Source organism: Hylobates moloch, unplaced genomic scaffold (genome assembly GCF_009828535.3).
Source record: "Hylobates moloch isolate HMO894 unplaced genomic scaffold, HMol_V3 SCAFFOLD_11, whole genome shotgun sequence".
In the NCBI taxonomy this organism is placed as follows: domain Eukaryota; kingdom Metazoa; phylum Chordata; class Mammalia; order Primates; family Hylobatidae; genus Hylobates; species Hylobates moloch.
The window spans coordinates 40,866,508-40,879,283 of record NW_026652286.1 but is presented as its reverse complement, the minus strand read 5'-3'; the positions used below and the strand labels follow the sequence as shown (position 1 = coordinate 40,879,283).

Genomic DNA, 12,776 nt, shown 5'->3' with positions numbered 1-12,776 from the left:
AACTCTTCCTATTTTGAACTCCTTTTAGGTAAATTATTTGTATGGCATAGTAATTTTTTGTTCCATAGTTATTTCAGTTGTCTTTTTTCCCCCTCAACCATAATGTAAGCTACTTTAGAATAAGGACTGCACTTCACTGTCCTTTTGTATCCCTAACAGAGTATATATAGTACCAATTTGTTTGGACCTTACTAAAATTTGATCTTTATCACTTAGAACCTCAAACATTGTCCTCAAATATTGTCCTATCAATTTCTGGTGTATTCTGGCTCCTACCCTATTCCTTCAAATCCATTCCTTCTCTGGTAGTGTTTTGGGGAGTGACACCTTTGATTAAAAAGGAACTTAATGTTTTAGGAACCAGTGACATTCAAAGATGTGGTTGTGGAATTCAGCAAGGAAGAGTGGGGGCAACTGGACCCTGCTGTAAAGAACCTGTACGGGAGTGTGATGCTGGAAAACTTTAGGAACCTGAATTCATTGCGTAAAGGTGGTTTCTGTATGTTTACCTAATCTGTCCATTTATTAGTCTCTTCCTGCTGTTAAAAGCTATAGGACTGCTGAAGTGGCTAAGTTCACTTTTGGGTCTGGGTTCAGGTTTGCTAATATCCTTTGGACACAGTAGCAGATTTTCTGACTCATCTGGATGAAAGTCCTTTCTGATATTGAGCCAGAGATACACAAGTCTATGGTACTCTTCTGGCCTTACCCTTCAGCAGCTTAGATTACTGTGTTGGGATAGAATTATCTTCTCTATAAAAATGTCTGAAGTGTCATATATGTTTGTTGTTGTTCTTTTTATTTTCTCCACCAACAGCACATCTACTTTCCAAACCATTTGAGAGCCTTAAGTTGGAGAGTAAGAAAAAAAGATGGATAATGGAGAAAGAAATACCAAGGAAGACTATTTTTGGTAAGAACCAGGTAGATATGAGGCCATAATAAGAAGCTTCCGTTTCTTAAATATACAGACAATGTGCAACCGAATCTTTGAATTGTTAGTTGGGAAGGAGATAGCAAAACCTAAACTTTGGGGGGGAAAAAGACATCATTGGCTTTTGTTCACAGGTTCTTTTTCTTATGTGGTAAAATAGTCACATAAGGTTAGGGACAGGACCACAGACACTTAAAGCTGTGTGACCTGAGAGAGCCTTTCTGCCAGTTTCCTCATCTGTAACATAGAGTTAATAATAGTATCTACCTCCAGGTTACTGTGAGGACTAAATGAGTTGGTGTGCCTAGTACACTTAGAACAGTGCATGGTGTGGCCGGGCGTGGTGGCTCACACCTGTAATCCCAGCACTTTGGAAGGCCGAGGCGGGCGGATCACAAGGTCAGGAGATTGAGACCATCCTGGCTAACACGGTTAAGCCCCATCTCTACTAAAAAATACAAAAAATTAGCTGGGTGTGGTGGCAGGCATCTGTAGTCCCAGCTACTAGGGAGGCTAAGGCAGGAGAATGGTGTGAACCTGGAAGGCGGAGCTTGCAGTGAGCCAAGATCATGCCATTGCACTCTAGCCTGGGCGACAGAGAACAGTGCATGCATGGTACATGGTAAGTGCTACATCAGTGAAAATTAGCCCACCTAACTTTGAATGTTATTCTTTATTTTAAAGAAAATAAGTCAACTTTATACTAGAGTGATTTCTAGTAATTTTCCATTTTTCCTTTTTTTTTTTTTTTTTTTTAAACTGTATCACTTATTTTATTTTCTGGAAATGGAGTTCTCACTGTGTTGCCCAGGCTGGCCTCAAACTCCTGAGCTCGTGATCCTCCTGCCTCAGCTTCCACCTAGAGAATTTCTTAACTTTTGCCTTAACTCCCTATCTTCTTTATTTTTGTTTATTCCTCATTCTTGTTAATACTTTGTAAGAGAAAATAAAATTGTGATATTAATATAAGTTCTAGTAAGTATAGGCCAGGCGTGGTGGCTCATGCCTGTAATCCCAGCACTTTGGGAGGCCGAGGCGAGTGGATCACGAGGTCAGGAGATCGAGACCACGGTGAAACCCCATCTCTGCTAAAAATACAAAAAATTAGATGGGCGCGGTGGCAGGTGCCTGTAGTCCCAGCTACTCGGGAGGCTGAGGCAGGAGAATGGTGTAAACCTGGGAGGCGGAGCTTGCAGTGAGCCGAGATCGCGCCACTGCACTCCAGCCTGGGCGACAGCGAGACTCCGTCTCAAAAAAAAAAAAAAAAAAAAAAAAAGTTCTAGTAAGTATAGAAAAATAAAACAAGGAATATAACTTGCTCATTACTTCAGTATCCAGAGCTATGCAGTATTAACATTTTTTTAAGCCATTTTCTTTGTTTGTAATGTTGTATCTCTGTGGTTTCTGAGTATTTCTTTTCTGAAATTGTGGAACAATTTTCAAAATTTTTCCAGAATTCATCAGGAATACATCATTTTATATCCTCTTTTCATGTAACATACCATCGTGATTACCTATTTCACTAATCTTTGAAAATGTGGTTTCTAATTCCCATAAAATATTAAATTATATCATAATATATTTAACCATTCCCCCCGCCCCTCCACTGTTGGACATTTAGATTGTTGTCAATTTTTCAGGCATGTCTGATAACTTCCATAGGATACCCTATTAGAAGAGGAACTTGACATTAAAGAGTATAAATATATTTAGTTGTCTTATATTATGCTAAATTGTCTACAGAAAGGTTATACCAATTCATACTCTCACTAATAATAGAGTATTATTATCTCTTTATCATCATCCTAGCAAACACTGGGTATTATTTACCTGAATTCTTTATTAATTTGATAGGCAAATTACTCTTTTCTTCCTTTCTAAGGTAAATACCCTCTGTCCCCACTCCCATTGTGCTTTGGACCTCATTTGCCCCTACCTTTTCTCACTTATATTTTCACCATTTCTGTCTAATTTTTCCATCAGCTTTTTAACCTTTTCTGGTCATTACTGATTTTTTAGTTTTCTTTCAACCCTACATCCTCCTCTAGCTATTACTCTCTTTCTTACCTCCTCTTTGTAGCCAAACTTCTCAAAGTACTTTATACTTGTTTTTCTCATTTCCTCACCTCCTATTCCATACCCCATTTCAATTTAGCTCTTACCCCAGATATTCACCTGAAACAGTTGTTGCTAAAGTTTTTAATGACTTCATGTAGCTAACTCCAGTAGATATTTTTGAGACATTCCTTATCGCACTTGAATTCTCAGCAGCAAGTTACACTGTTAACTATGCCTCTTTCTTAAAACATTTTTAGATTCTCGTAATACTTCTGATTTTCCTCTTTGGTTGGCTATTCTATCTCTGTCTTTTGCAGACTTAGCTTTCTCTAGCTATCTGATAAATTTCAGAGTTTGTCAACATTTAATCTTGTTTTGTCTTCTCTTCTTGCTCTTTTCTTCCCTAGTTTATTACATCCACAACTAAAACTTAAATTATTTCACATATATAGGGATTTACAGATGTATATCCTTAGCTCAGACTTTTTCTCTGGAGATTTATATATGCTATGACATTTCTCTGGGATATCTTAAAGATGCCTTAAATTCCATGAAACCAAAGTCTGATTTTTTTTTCCCTTTCTACTCTTCTATTATTCCCTGAGTAAATGACACTGCCCTCTACCTAGTTACACAAGATACAGTTTAACTATTCTTGACACAACTTCTTCTCCTTCACTTCTCTAATATTTGTTCCTATTTTACTTCTCCATTATCTCTTGAATGTCTCCACTTTTGTCCAACTGCAGCGCTGCTTTGCTAGTCTAGGTACCATCATCTCTCACCTGAACCACCACCTTGGCATACTTCTTAGCTCTATTATTATTGCCGCAACTCCAATCTTGGAACCATACTGCAACCAAGGAGATCAGATTTTGTGATCTGCATTTTTTAAGTACTATATTGATTTCAGTATTGTTTATTTCACAACATTCTATTCTCTGCCTACTTCTCCAATTTCATCTTGCACCACATCCTCCCCTCACTCTTTATACTCAAGCCACACCTATCTACTTTCAGCAAATCAACATCAAATATATATTAAGCATCTATATACTGTGTCCTAAGCACTCTCACAGGTGTTGGTGTGCAGCAGAGAAAAGATGATTCTAAGAGAACACATTCTGGTTGTCCCTGGAATGTGGCTTACTGTCTTCCATCCCAGCTTTTGACATAGAACACTCTTCCCCCCGTTCTTTACCTAATTGACCCTTATTCCTCAGATCCCAAATAAGTGCACATTTCCTTAAGGAAGTCTTTCCTGACTTCCTGTTTTTCTGTTGCACGCTTGTACAGCACCTTACTCTTCCTTTTAGCAGTTATCACAACTATATTTTACATGTATCTCTGTGAATATTTGTCTCCCACATTAGGCTGTATGTTCCTTGAGGGTAGGCATAATGTTTCTTTTTACCCTACCTTTACATCTCCAGCCCATGGTGCATATAGGAATCAGAGAAAAAAGGATAGATGGATAGATATTAAATAAGAAAGGTAAAAATTACTTTTTGGGGCCGGGCGCGGTGGCTCACGCTTGTAATCCCAGCGCTTTGGGAGGCCGAGGTGGGCGGATCACAAGGTCAGGAGCGCGAGACCACGGTGAAACCCTGTCTCTACTAAAAAATACAAAAAAATTAGCCGGGCGTGGTGGCGGGCACCTGTAGTCCCAGCTACTCGGGAGGCTGAGGCAGGAGAATGCCGTGAACCCGGGAGGCGGAGCTTGCAGTGAGCCGAGATTGCGCCACTGCACTCCAGCATGGGCGACAGAGCGAGACTCCGTCTAAAAAAAAAAAAAAAAAAAAAAAAATTCCTTTTGAGTTGTCATTTAGTAAAGGGCTGTTTATGTGGTTTATTGATTAAAACTGTAGGGGTTTTTAATGTATTAACATCTTACATAAATTCTGTGGATCACAGTTGTGGCAAATGGGATATCTCAGAGTTTTGTTTTTTACTTTTATTCATGGTGTCTGCCACAAGTTTTTAAAATTTATGTAACTCTGTATTTCCCCATTGTTTTATATCTGTTCATTTTATACATGTTCTTCCATCCTAAAACTAGGAAACATTTTCTGATTCTACTTTCATCTATCTCCTCATCTAAACATAATAAATTAATCTAGAATTTACTTCAATAAATGTAACTTATTTTCTCAAATAGTTAATTTGGATTAAAGATGACCACAAGATCTATGTCATTGTCTCCATCATGATGTAGACTTTGCCAAGGCAGGAGGATTTCTTGAAGCCAGGAATTCAAGACCAGACTGGGCACCATGGCAAGACTCCATCTCTACAAAAAATAAGCTGGGCATGGTGGTGCATACCTGTAATTGTAGCTGCTTGGAGGATTGCTTGAGTTCAGGAGTTGGAGGCTGCAGTGAGCTATGATTGTATCACTGCATCCCATCCTGGGCAACAGAGCAAGACCCTGTCTCTAAAATAAATAAATAACAAAATAAAAAAGAGTGAGGAAGTTATATGAAAAATGAGTTGTACAAACATGAGTAACAAAGATTTAATTAGGGAAATGCAATTGGAAATTCTGCTATTACATAAATACTACTAGAACACTGTTTTTGGTTATCTGTTGCTTTTAACGGATTACCCAAAACTTAGTGACTTAAAAGAGCAATCATTTTATTCTCAAATTTTGTGAGTTGACTGAGGAGTTCTTATGTTCCATACAATGTTAGCTGGGAATGCAGCATTCCAGGGCTCAAATGGGATGGAATGTCCAAGATGGCACATCACATGGGTGGAAGTTAATGCTGGCTGTTTCTCGGAACTTAACTGTTCTTATGGGCCAGAGCACCTACATGTGGCCTCTCTTTGAGGCTTGGGCTTCTTACAGCAAGGTGGCTGGGTTCCAAGAGGCAACATCCTGAGCGAAATCAGAAGCTGTCACCTTAAAGGCTAGGTCCAGAAGTGGCATAGTATCACTTCTGCCACATTCTATTGGCCTAGCAATCATTGGATCTGCCCAGATTGAAGGAGAAGCAGAATAAACTCTACTTCAGGATGGGGAGTGTGGCAAAGGATGTGCAGCCATTTTGATCTACTGTAATCTGTCCTCTGGCTATAAAATATTTGTGTTCTTCCCCCTTGCAAAATATATTTACTCTCTTCTAAGACCCCGAGTCTCACCTACTATGGCATCAAAGTTGAAGTCTAGGATCTCATCTAAATTAGGTCCAGGTTTGGAAGACATTTCTCTCTCTGAAGACTTGTGAATTAAAGGAACAAGCTATCTGCTCCCACACACCCAGTGTACACTGGTGAGGCAGAGACAGGAAATTTTATGAAATAATAGAACCAAAGCACAGATTTGATATGGGAGATGAAGGACAATGGTTATTCAGTTTTTTTATGGACTCCAGTATAAATATTAGAAAAGCAATGACTCAAAAATGAAGACTTTGAAGTTTTTTCAACATGGAAGATTACTTCAGTCTCTCATTTGTTAAGCTACAGGACTATGATAGTCAAGTGGAGATGTCCTAGAGAGTGATGAAAACAAGGAAGAGTAATGTATGTGAGTGCAAAGCTGACATGATTTGGTCACCAATAAATGTTGCAGAATAAAATTATTAGGCACACTTGAAGTTACAAGAAAAAAGTCAGTGAAATTTAATTTTTAAAAAATTGCTAGAATATAGAGTACACAGAGTATATAGAAGCTAAGTGAGAGGAATTTTGCGAAAGGAAGTAGAACATAAATAAAACAGAAATGAGGACAGGTGAAAGGAAGGGACCCAATCTTAATTAGAACGGTAAAGTTTTGAGTTCTAGGAAGTACAGTAGAAAAGTATCAAAGCGCTAATGTTGGAATCGGGAGTTATTTTGAGCCCAGAAAAAGGACTTCCTGCTACCTTATATTAGAATTCTCTTTGCCTTTGTTATATGTAGGGAGTAATTGAGTGGGCACTATGATTGCAAGTTTGCTTTTAGCTGGTTAAGGTTTGGTGCCTGGGAATACAGACATGTTCTTAAACTTATTAAATTGGCATTTTATAGAAAGGAATATTTATTGGTAAACAGCTTGGGATAAACAAGATGCTAGAAGAAGGAATATTAGGCAGAGCCTTCATACACTAGTTATGAACCAGTGATAACTTGAATTATGATATGATATGCCACCCCCATCCTTGTTCATGTAATGATATTTTACTCGAGCCCTATGTCTTTTTTTAATATTCCAGAATAGCTGTCCTATTTTATTTACTAACCTGCTTTTAACATTTTTGTACCATTTATTTCTTTTATAAGTATTTTTTTCTAACCTTGCCTCACATTTCCATTCTGTATTTAAGACTCGTGATATATGCATATACCTTATACCGTTCAGCCTCCATTTCCTAATGAAGCAGTTTCCCTTCTAGTTCATGGCATTTTTTATTTCTCTTTAGACATGAAGAGTATTTCTGGAGAAGAATCATCCCATGGAGTGATTATGACGAGGCTTACCGAAAGTGGACACCCTTCTTCAGATGTCTGGAAAGGTGAGAATTGGTTATATAGGAACCAGAAAAAATGGGACATAAATTTGCCACAAGAGGCTTTCATTCCTGAGACAATTTACACCGAGGAGGAAGATTTTGCATGTAGTGAAAATAAGGAAACCTTTGATATTAATTCAGTTAGCTCAGTTTGTGCTATACAACAGGGAATTCCTTCAAGAACGGGGTCTCCAAAATGTAGTAAGTTTAAAACTCACTTCAAATTTAATTTAGACTCAGTAGGTAAGCAACATTCAGAATATGAATATGGGAATGACTTGAGTTTCAGTACAGATATTCGACACCAAAAAAGTCATACTACAATGAATTCCTATGAATGTTATCAATGTGGGAAAGCCTTCTGCCGAAGTTCATCCCTTATTCGACATCAGATCATTCACACAGGAGAGAAACCCTATAAATGCAGTGAATGTGGGAGATTCTTCAACCGACGTACAAACCTTACTAAGCATCAAAAACTTCATGCTGAAGTAAAGGCCTGCACAAGCAATAAATGTGGAAAGGCCTTCAGTAAAAGTGAAGACAGTAATAATCCAACACTCCATTTTGGAAACAATTTCTATGAATGTGTTAACTGTGGAAAATCCTTCAACCGGAGCTCCTCTCTTATTCGACACCAAATGATTCATACAGGAGAGAAACCATTCAAATGTAAGGAATGTAATAAAGCCTTCAACAGGAGTTCAACCCTTGTTAAGCATCAAAAACTGCATACTCGAGATAAGTCCTGAAAAAAGAAAAAATATTACCTTCAGTCAATGCAGAACTCATTCAACATCATGAATTTATGCTGGATAAAATCTCATGAATATAATGTAAGAAAACATTTGTCAGATTATTCTTTAAATGATATCACAGAATTAATATTGGATAGAAATATTATTGGATAGAAATCTATTTGAAGGAAGTTTCCTGGTTTTCAGATGAAGCCATAAGGCTTTGGAGTTAAACACAGTATCACCATACAAGTGTTTGTGTATCATTATTTTGATATCCATTACCCTCACCTATCCCTAGTTCATAAATAGGTCTATAGCATACTAATATCCACCTGATTTATTGATGAAGTAGACATTAGGCAAAGCCAAACAATACTCTTGGAGTTGATATTTAATAAAACTCAGCCCTTTTAAGAAGGTGACAAGAAATCAGGAGCTCATGTGAATATAAGAGAATACTTCTAAGGACAGAAATCTCTGAATCAGTGGCTAAGACAACAGTAACAGCCATTTACTCCACTCCTGACAATACCCTTTGTTGTCTTGCTGCTGAATGGAGACTAGAGTTGGGAGAGGGTTATCAACTGCAATGGGAGAAGTATGTATTGCTGTTAATCTATACGTATTCTTAAAATCTGCATTTGTTTAAAGTACAGCAGGTCCTTGAAAAACGTTTTTGTTTTAATGTTATAATTGTTATGATATTGATGAGAAAAATATCGATTCCCAGCCAGGGACACCGTGTGGAGTTTGCACACTCTCCCCATGTCTCCAGGTGCTCCAGTTTCAAACCCCAAAGATGTATACATTAGTTGACATATGTAAATTATCTCAGTCTGAGTTTGTGAGGAAGTGTGCCCTGCAGTGGAATGGCTCCTAATCAGGGTTGGTTCCCACTATTGCCCTGAGCTGCTAGGATACGCTCTGTCCACCCATGGCCCTGTACTGGAATAACAGGGTAAATAATTATCTTACCTGTTTTTATTAATCCTTCTTAACTCTGTATATAGCTCAGATTTATTTTAATGCCTGATATTGGAAGCATTTGGGGTCTTTAGAAGTTTGATGATGTTATGACCAGACATTTGCCATAGGAACTTAACTCTTGTTTGTATCCATTAGTCTATGGTAAAATTGGTTTTGTTATACATCATTTCACTTAAAGTTGCAGTTCCAAAGAACCTATTGATGTTCAGTGCAGACTTACTGTACCTTTGGGAACTTAGGCTGGAGAGACATCCATAGCCTTAGGTATATCATTTATACCAGACATTATGAAGCTATTAAAGTCTCCTAGTACTCTGTATACCAGAACTGTGTCTTCTGTAAACTACCTCAGGATCCCATCTGGTACTTGAGCCAAGAAGTATGACTTAATCTGCCCCAAAAAATTCACACTGGAGACATTCCCAATTAATGATGATGGTAGCTTTTTGTGAAAGTTCATACCTTATTCAAAGGCAGAAAATGTATACTGGAGTGAACTCCTATGATTAAATAATGTCAAAATATATGTTTGTTTATCCTTTGTATTGCAACACAAGTTTTATTAGGACAAAGCCCTACATAAGTAATTGATATAGAAATTCATATAAAGAAGAGGTAACTTGTAGAGAAGCCTAAAACAAGATAAAAGCACTCTGAATGTAAAAAATTCTCGAGGTATAGTTCATTCATCAGAGTACTTACATTAAATACAATGGATTCTGAGTTTTTAATTTCAGGTATTCCAAGTCCAATATTTCAGTTTTTGAAAATAAGCTGTGATTTTCTTTTGGACGGTTGAAAGATAGAAGTACTATTTTCATTCTTTATCTCTTCTTTGAACAACTAGCTATTTGAGCCTAAGTAAAATACTTATTTTTTTCTCCTAAATCTCCAAGCTTTCTTTAAAAAGTGTTTACTACGTTCACTAAGTTTAACATAACATAGTTTCAAATAATAATTTTTGGAGTGCATTTAAAGCTCTTGCAGAACATTTATAGCCAATTAACGTCTTCTTGCAGCCTTGTTCCACAAGCCTACTATTTGTTTAGCACATTATATTAGCGTTCTCTAGAGAGACAGAACCAATAGGATAGATGTATATATAAAGGGGAGTTTATTAAGGAGTATTGATTTACACTGTCACAAAGTGAGGTCCCACAATAGGCTGTCTGCAAGCTGAGGAGCAAGGAAGCCAAGTCCCAGTTTTAAGTAGAGTCCAAGTCCCAAAACCTCAAAAGTAGGGATGCTGACAGTGCAGCCTTCAGTCTGTGGTTGAAGGTCCAAGAGTCCCAAAGCTGAAGAACTTGGAGTCTGATGTTCGAGGGTAGGAAGCATCCAGAACTGGAGAAAGATGTAGGCCGGCAGACTAAGCCATTCTAGTCATTCCAATTTCTCCTGCCTTTTATTCTGGCCACACTGGCAGCTGATTAGATTGTGTCCACCCAGATTGAGGGTTGGTCTGCCTTTCCCAGTCTACTGACTCAAATGTTAATCTCCTTTGGCAACACCCTCACAGACACACTCGGGAACAATACTTTGCATCCTTCAATCCAATCAAGTTGGCACTCAATATTAATCATCACATATTTGAGTTTTACTATATACCATCAAAGGTAGATACCTAAGCTGAAACATGAAGAGTGTAGATTAGCCAGATTGTGTCTGGCAAGTGTGGAAATGTTAGGAGAGATGATAAACGAAAAACAAGGGGCACAAAGCTATAAAGGGATGAGGGCATGGCATGTTCAGGAAACATAGGTTCATCTACTAGAATACAGCATTGGGAAAGAATGGAGCTTTCATTTCACATAGTGGTAAAGCTACAGAGAGACTCAAGGGGCACATCATGAGAGGTCTTGTAAGCCACTTTAGAAGTTTGAGCTTCAGCCTAAAGGCAATAGTGAGATAAAATTGTTGTTACCTCCATGTTTAGTACTCTGAAAATGCTAATTGAAGTAACAAGACGAAACTTGAAAGGAGAAAATCATTTGCTGCTGATATGGTTGACCATCATGACAACCTAATAAAATTCGTTGAAAAACTGTTAGATTTAATAAATGAATTTAGATAAGGTAAATATACCAACTTTGCTCAAAAATAATCTTGAATAAGTGGAAAGCTGTGTCTGGATGGGAAGACTACTATAGAGATTTTGAGTCTCCATACATTAAACTACAAATGAAAAATTCTAATCAGATATTCAATGGGGAGGATTTATTTCACAAAGTGATTATAAAGTTTACTTTGTAGAAGTAAGAAAATAGCTGTGACCATTTTTTTAAAAGCAAGGTAATGAAAACATTACTAATAGCATAGTGTGATACTAGTCTATTGACGTGTGAGACAATTGTTTATAACTAGACCTAGGTGTTTATAAGAATTTAGCATATCATAAATTGTCACTTCAAATTAGAGTGGAAACAATTCAGTATTTACATATATATCATATACAGGTGTATACATATATGAATATATATGATATATGTTGATACATTTTTTGAAAATTTGACCATGCTGTGGAAAACTGGTCTAAAAAGTTAAATGCCAATCTCAACCAATAAACAAGGGAAATGTTCTATTTTCACTAATACTAAAAAACTTAAAGATCACATATTGGGCTGATAGACAACATATAAAAGGAATAATAACACTCAGTTTTAGTGGGACTCTCAAGAAATGTAACTCACATGCCACTATGGGAATGCAAATAATAACTAACTTTCTGGAGGGCCAACTTGACGATATATATTGAGAGCATTTAAAAAGTCAAGTTACAGGAGGGAACAGCACAAGTTAGGATTCAAAAAATCACAAGACTGCATGAGCTCCAGAGAGTGACAAAGAATGCACAGTCTGCACAAAGGAAGAGCAATGGGAGTTGGAGAAAAGACCAGCATCCAGCCTACAAAGAGAGGAAGAAAGGAGCTGCAGAACTCAGCCTGAGCAAGTGAAAACAAGTATGAATCAAGAACCACCAGATTCACACTCAGCAGCATCAACAATCACCGAGAGGTGAGGCCAAAGATGAGGTTGATGGGGTAAAGCGAGTGCTTCACCCAGGCTCTCTTCCTTCTACTTAAATACATCATAAGCACCTTACTAGGCTGTCCAGCTATTTAATTTTTAGAGAGTTGTAACCCAGGTGTCATTGCCATAGATTTCCCTGGATCAATACTCTGATTACTTCACTCATGTCACTCTGGCACTGTGGAATTAAATGATTAAGAGCAAGAAACCCATTTCCAGGGCAACAGCTTTCACCATCATCTCCAGCCTTCAGAAAATGGACACTACAGAGCCCTTCAGGGATGCCTTTGCTTCTTTTTCAAAACATCTTTAAATCTTTGGTGAAGAGAGTACTAAATTGATTCCAATATTCTATCACCCTGGACCTTCGGATTCTTTTCTCTATGGTATGCCAGAGAAGTTATGTTATTAGCTGTAGGTCAAATTTGACTCTAGGCCTTAATTAGCCAACTTACCAGAATAGGTTGCTCTTTCTGGTGTTTTCATTAGATGTCAGAATTAACAGAATAGGTTACTCTTCTGGTGATTTCATTA

At 37.6% G+C, this 12,776-nt stretch overlaps 1 protein-coding gene across 3 annotated transcripts in view; it reads left to right on the top strand.

The window, feature by feature from the left end:
- Positions 1-12,776, top strand: part of ZNF215 (zinc finger protein 215) — a 32,237-nt gene that overhangs the window by 16,399 nt on the left and 3,062 nt on the right. Inside the window, exons 5-7 of one of the 3 annotated variants that reach the window (XM_032166716.2) lie at positions 358-490; positions 818-913; positions 7,399-7,491. In XM_032166716.2, the coding sequence (XP_032022607.1) occupies positions 358-490; positions 818-913; positions 7,399-7,491 (322 nt within the window). Of the gene's footprint in view, positions 1-357; positions 491-817; positions 914-7,398; positions 12,758-12,776 lie in introns of those variants that run through there. The other 2 variants (XM_032166714.2, XR_009215532.1) reach the window with 2 other exon arrangements.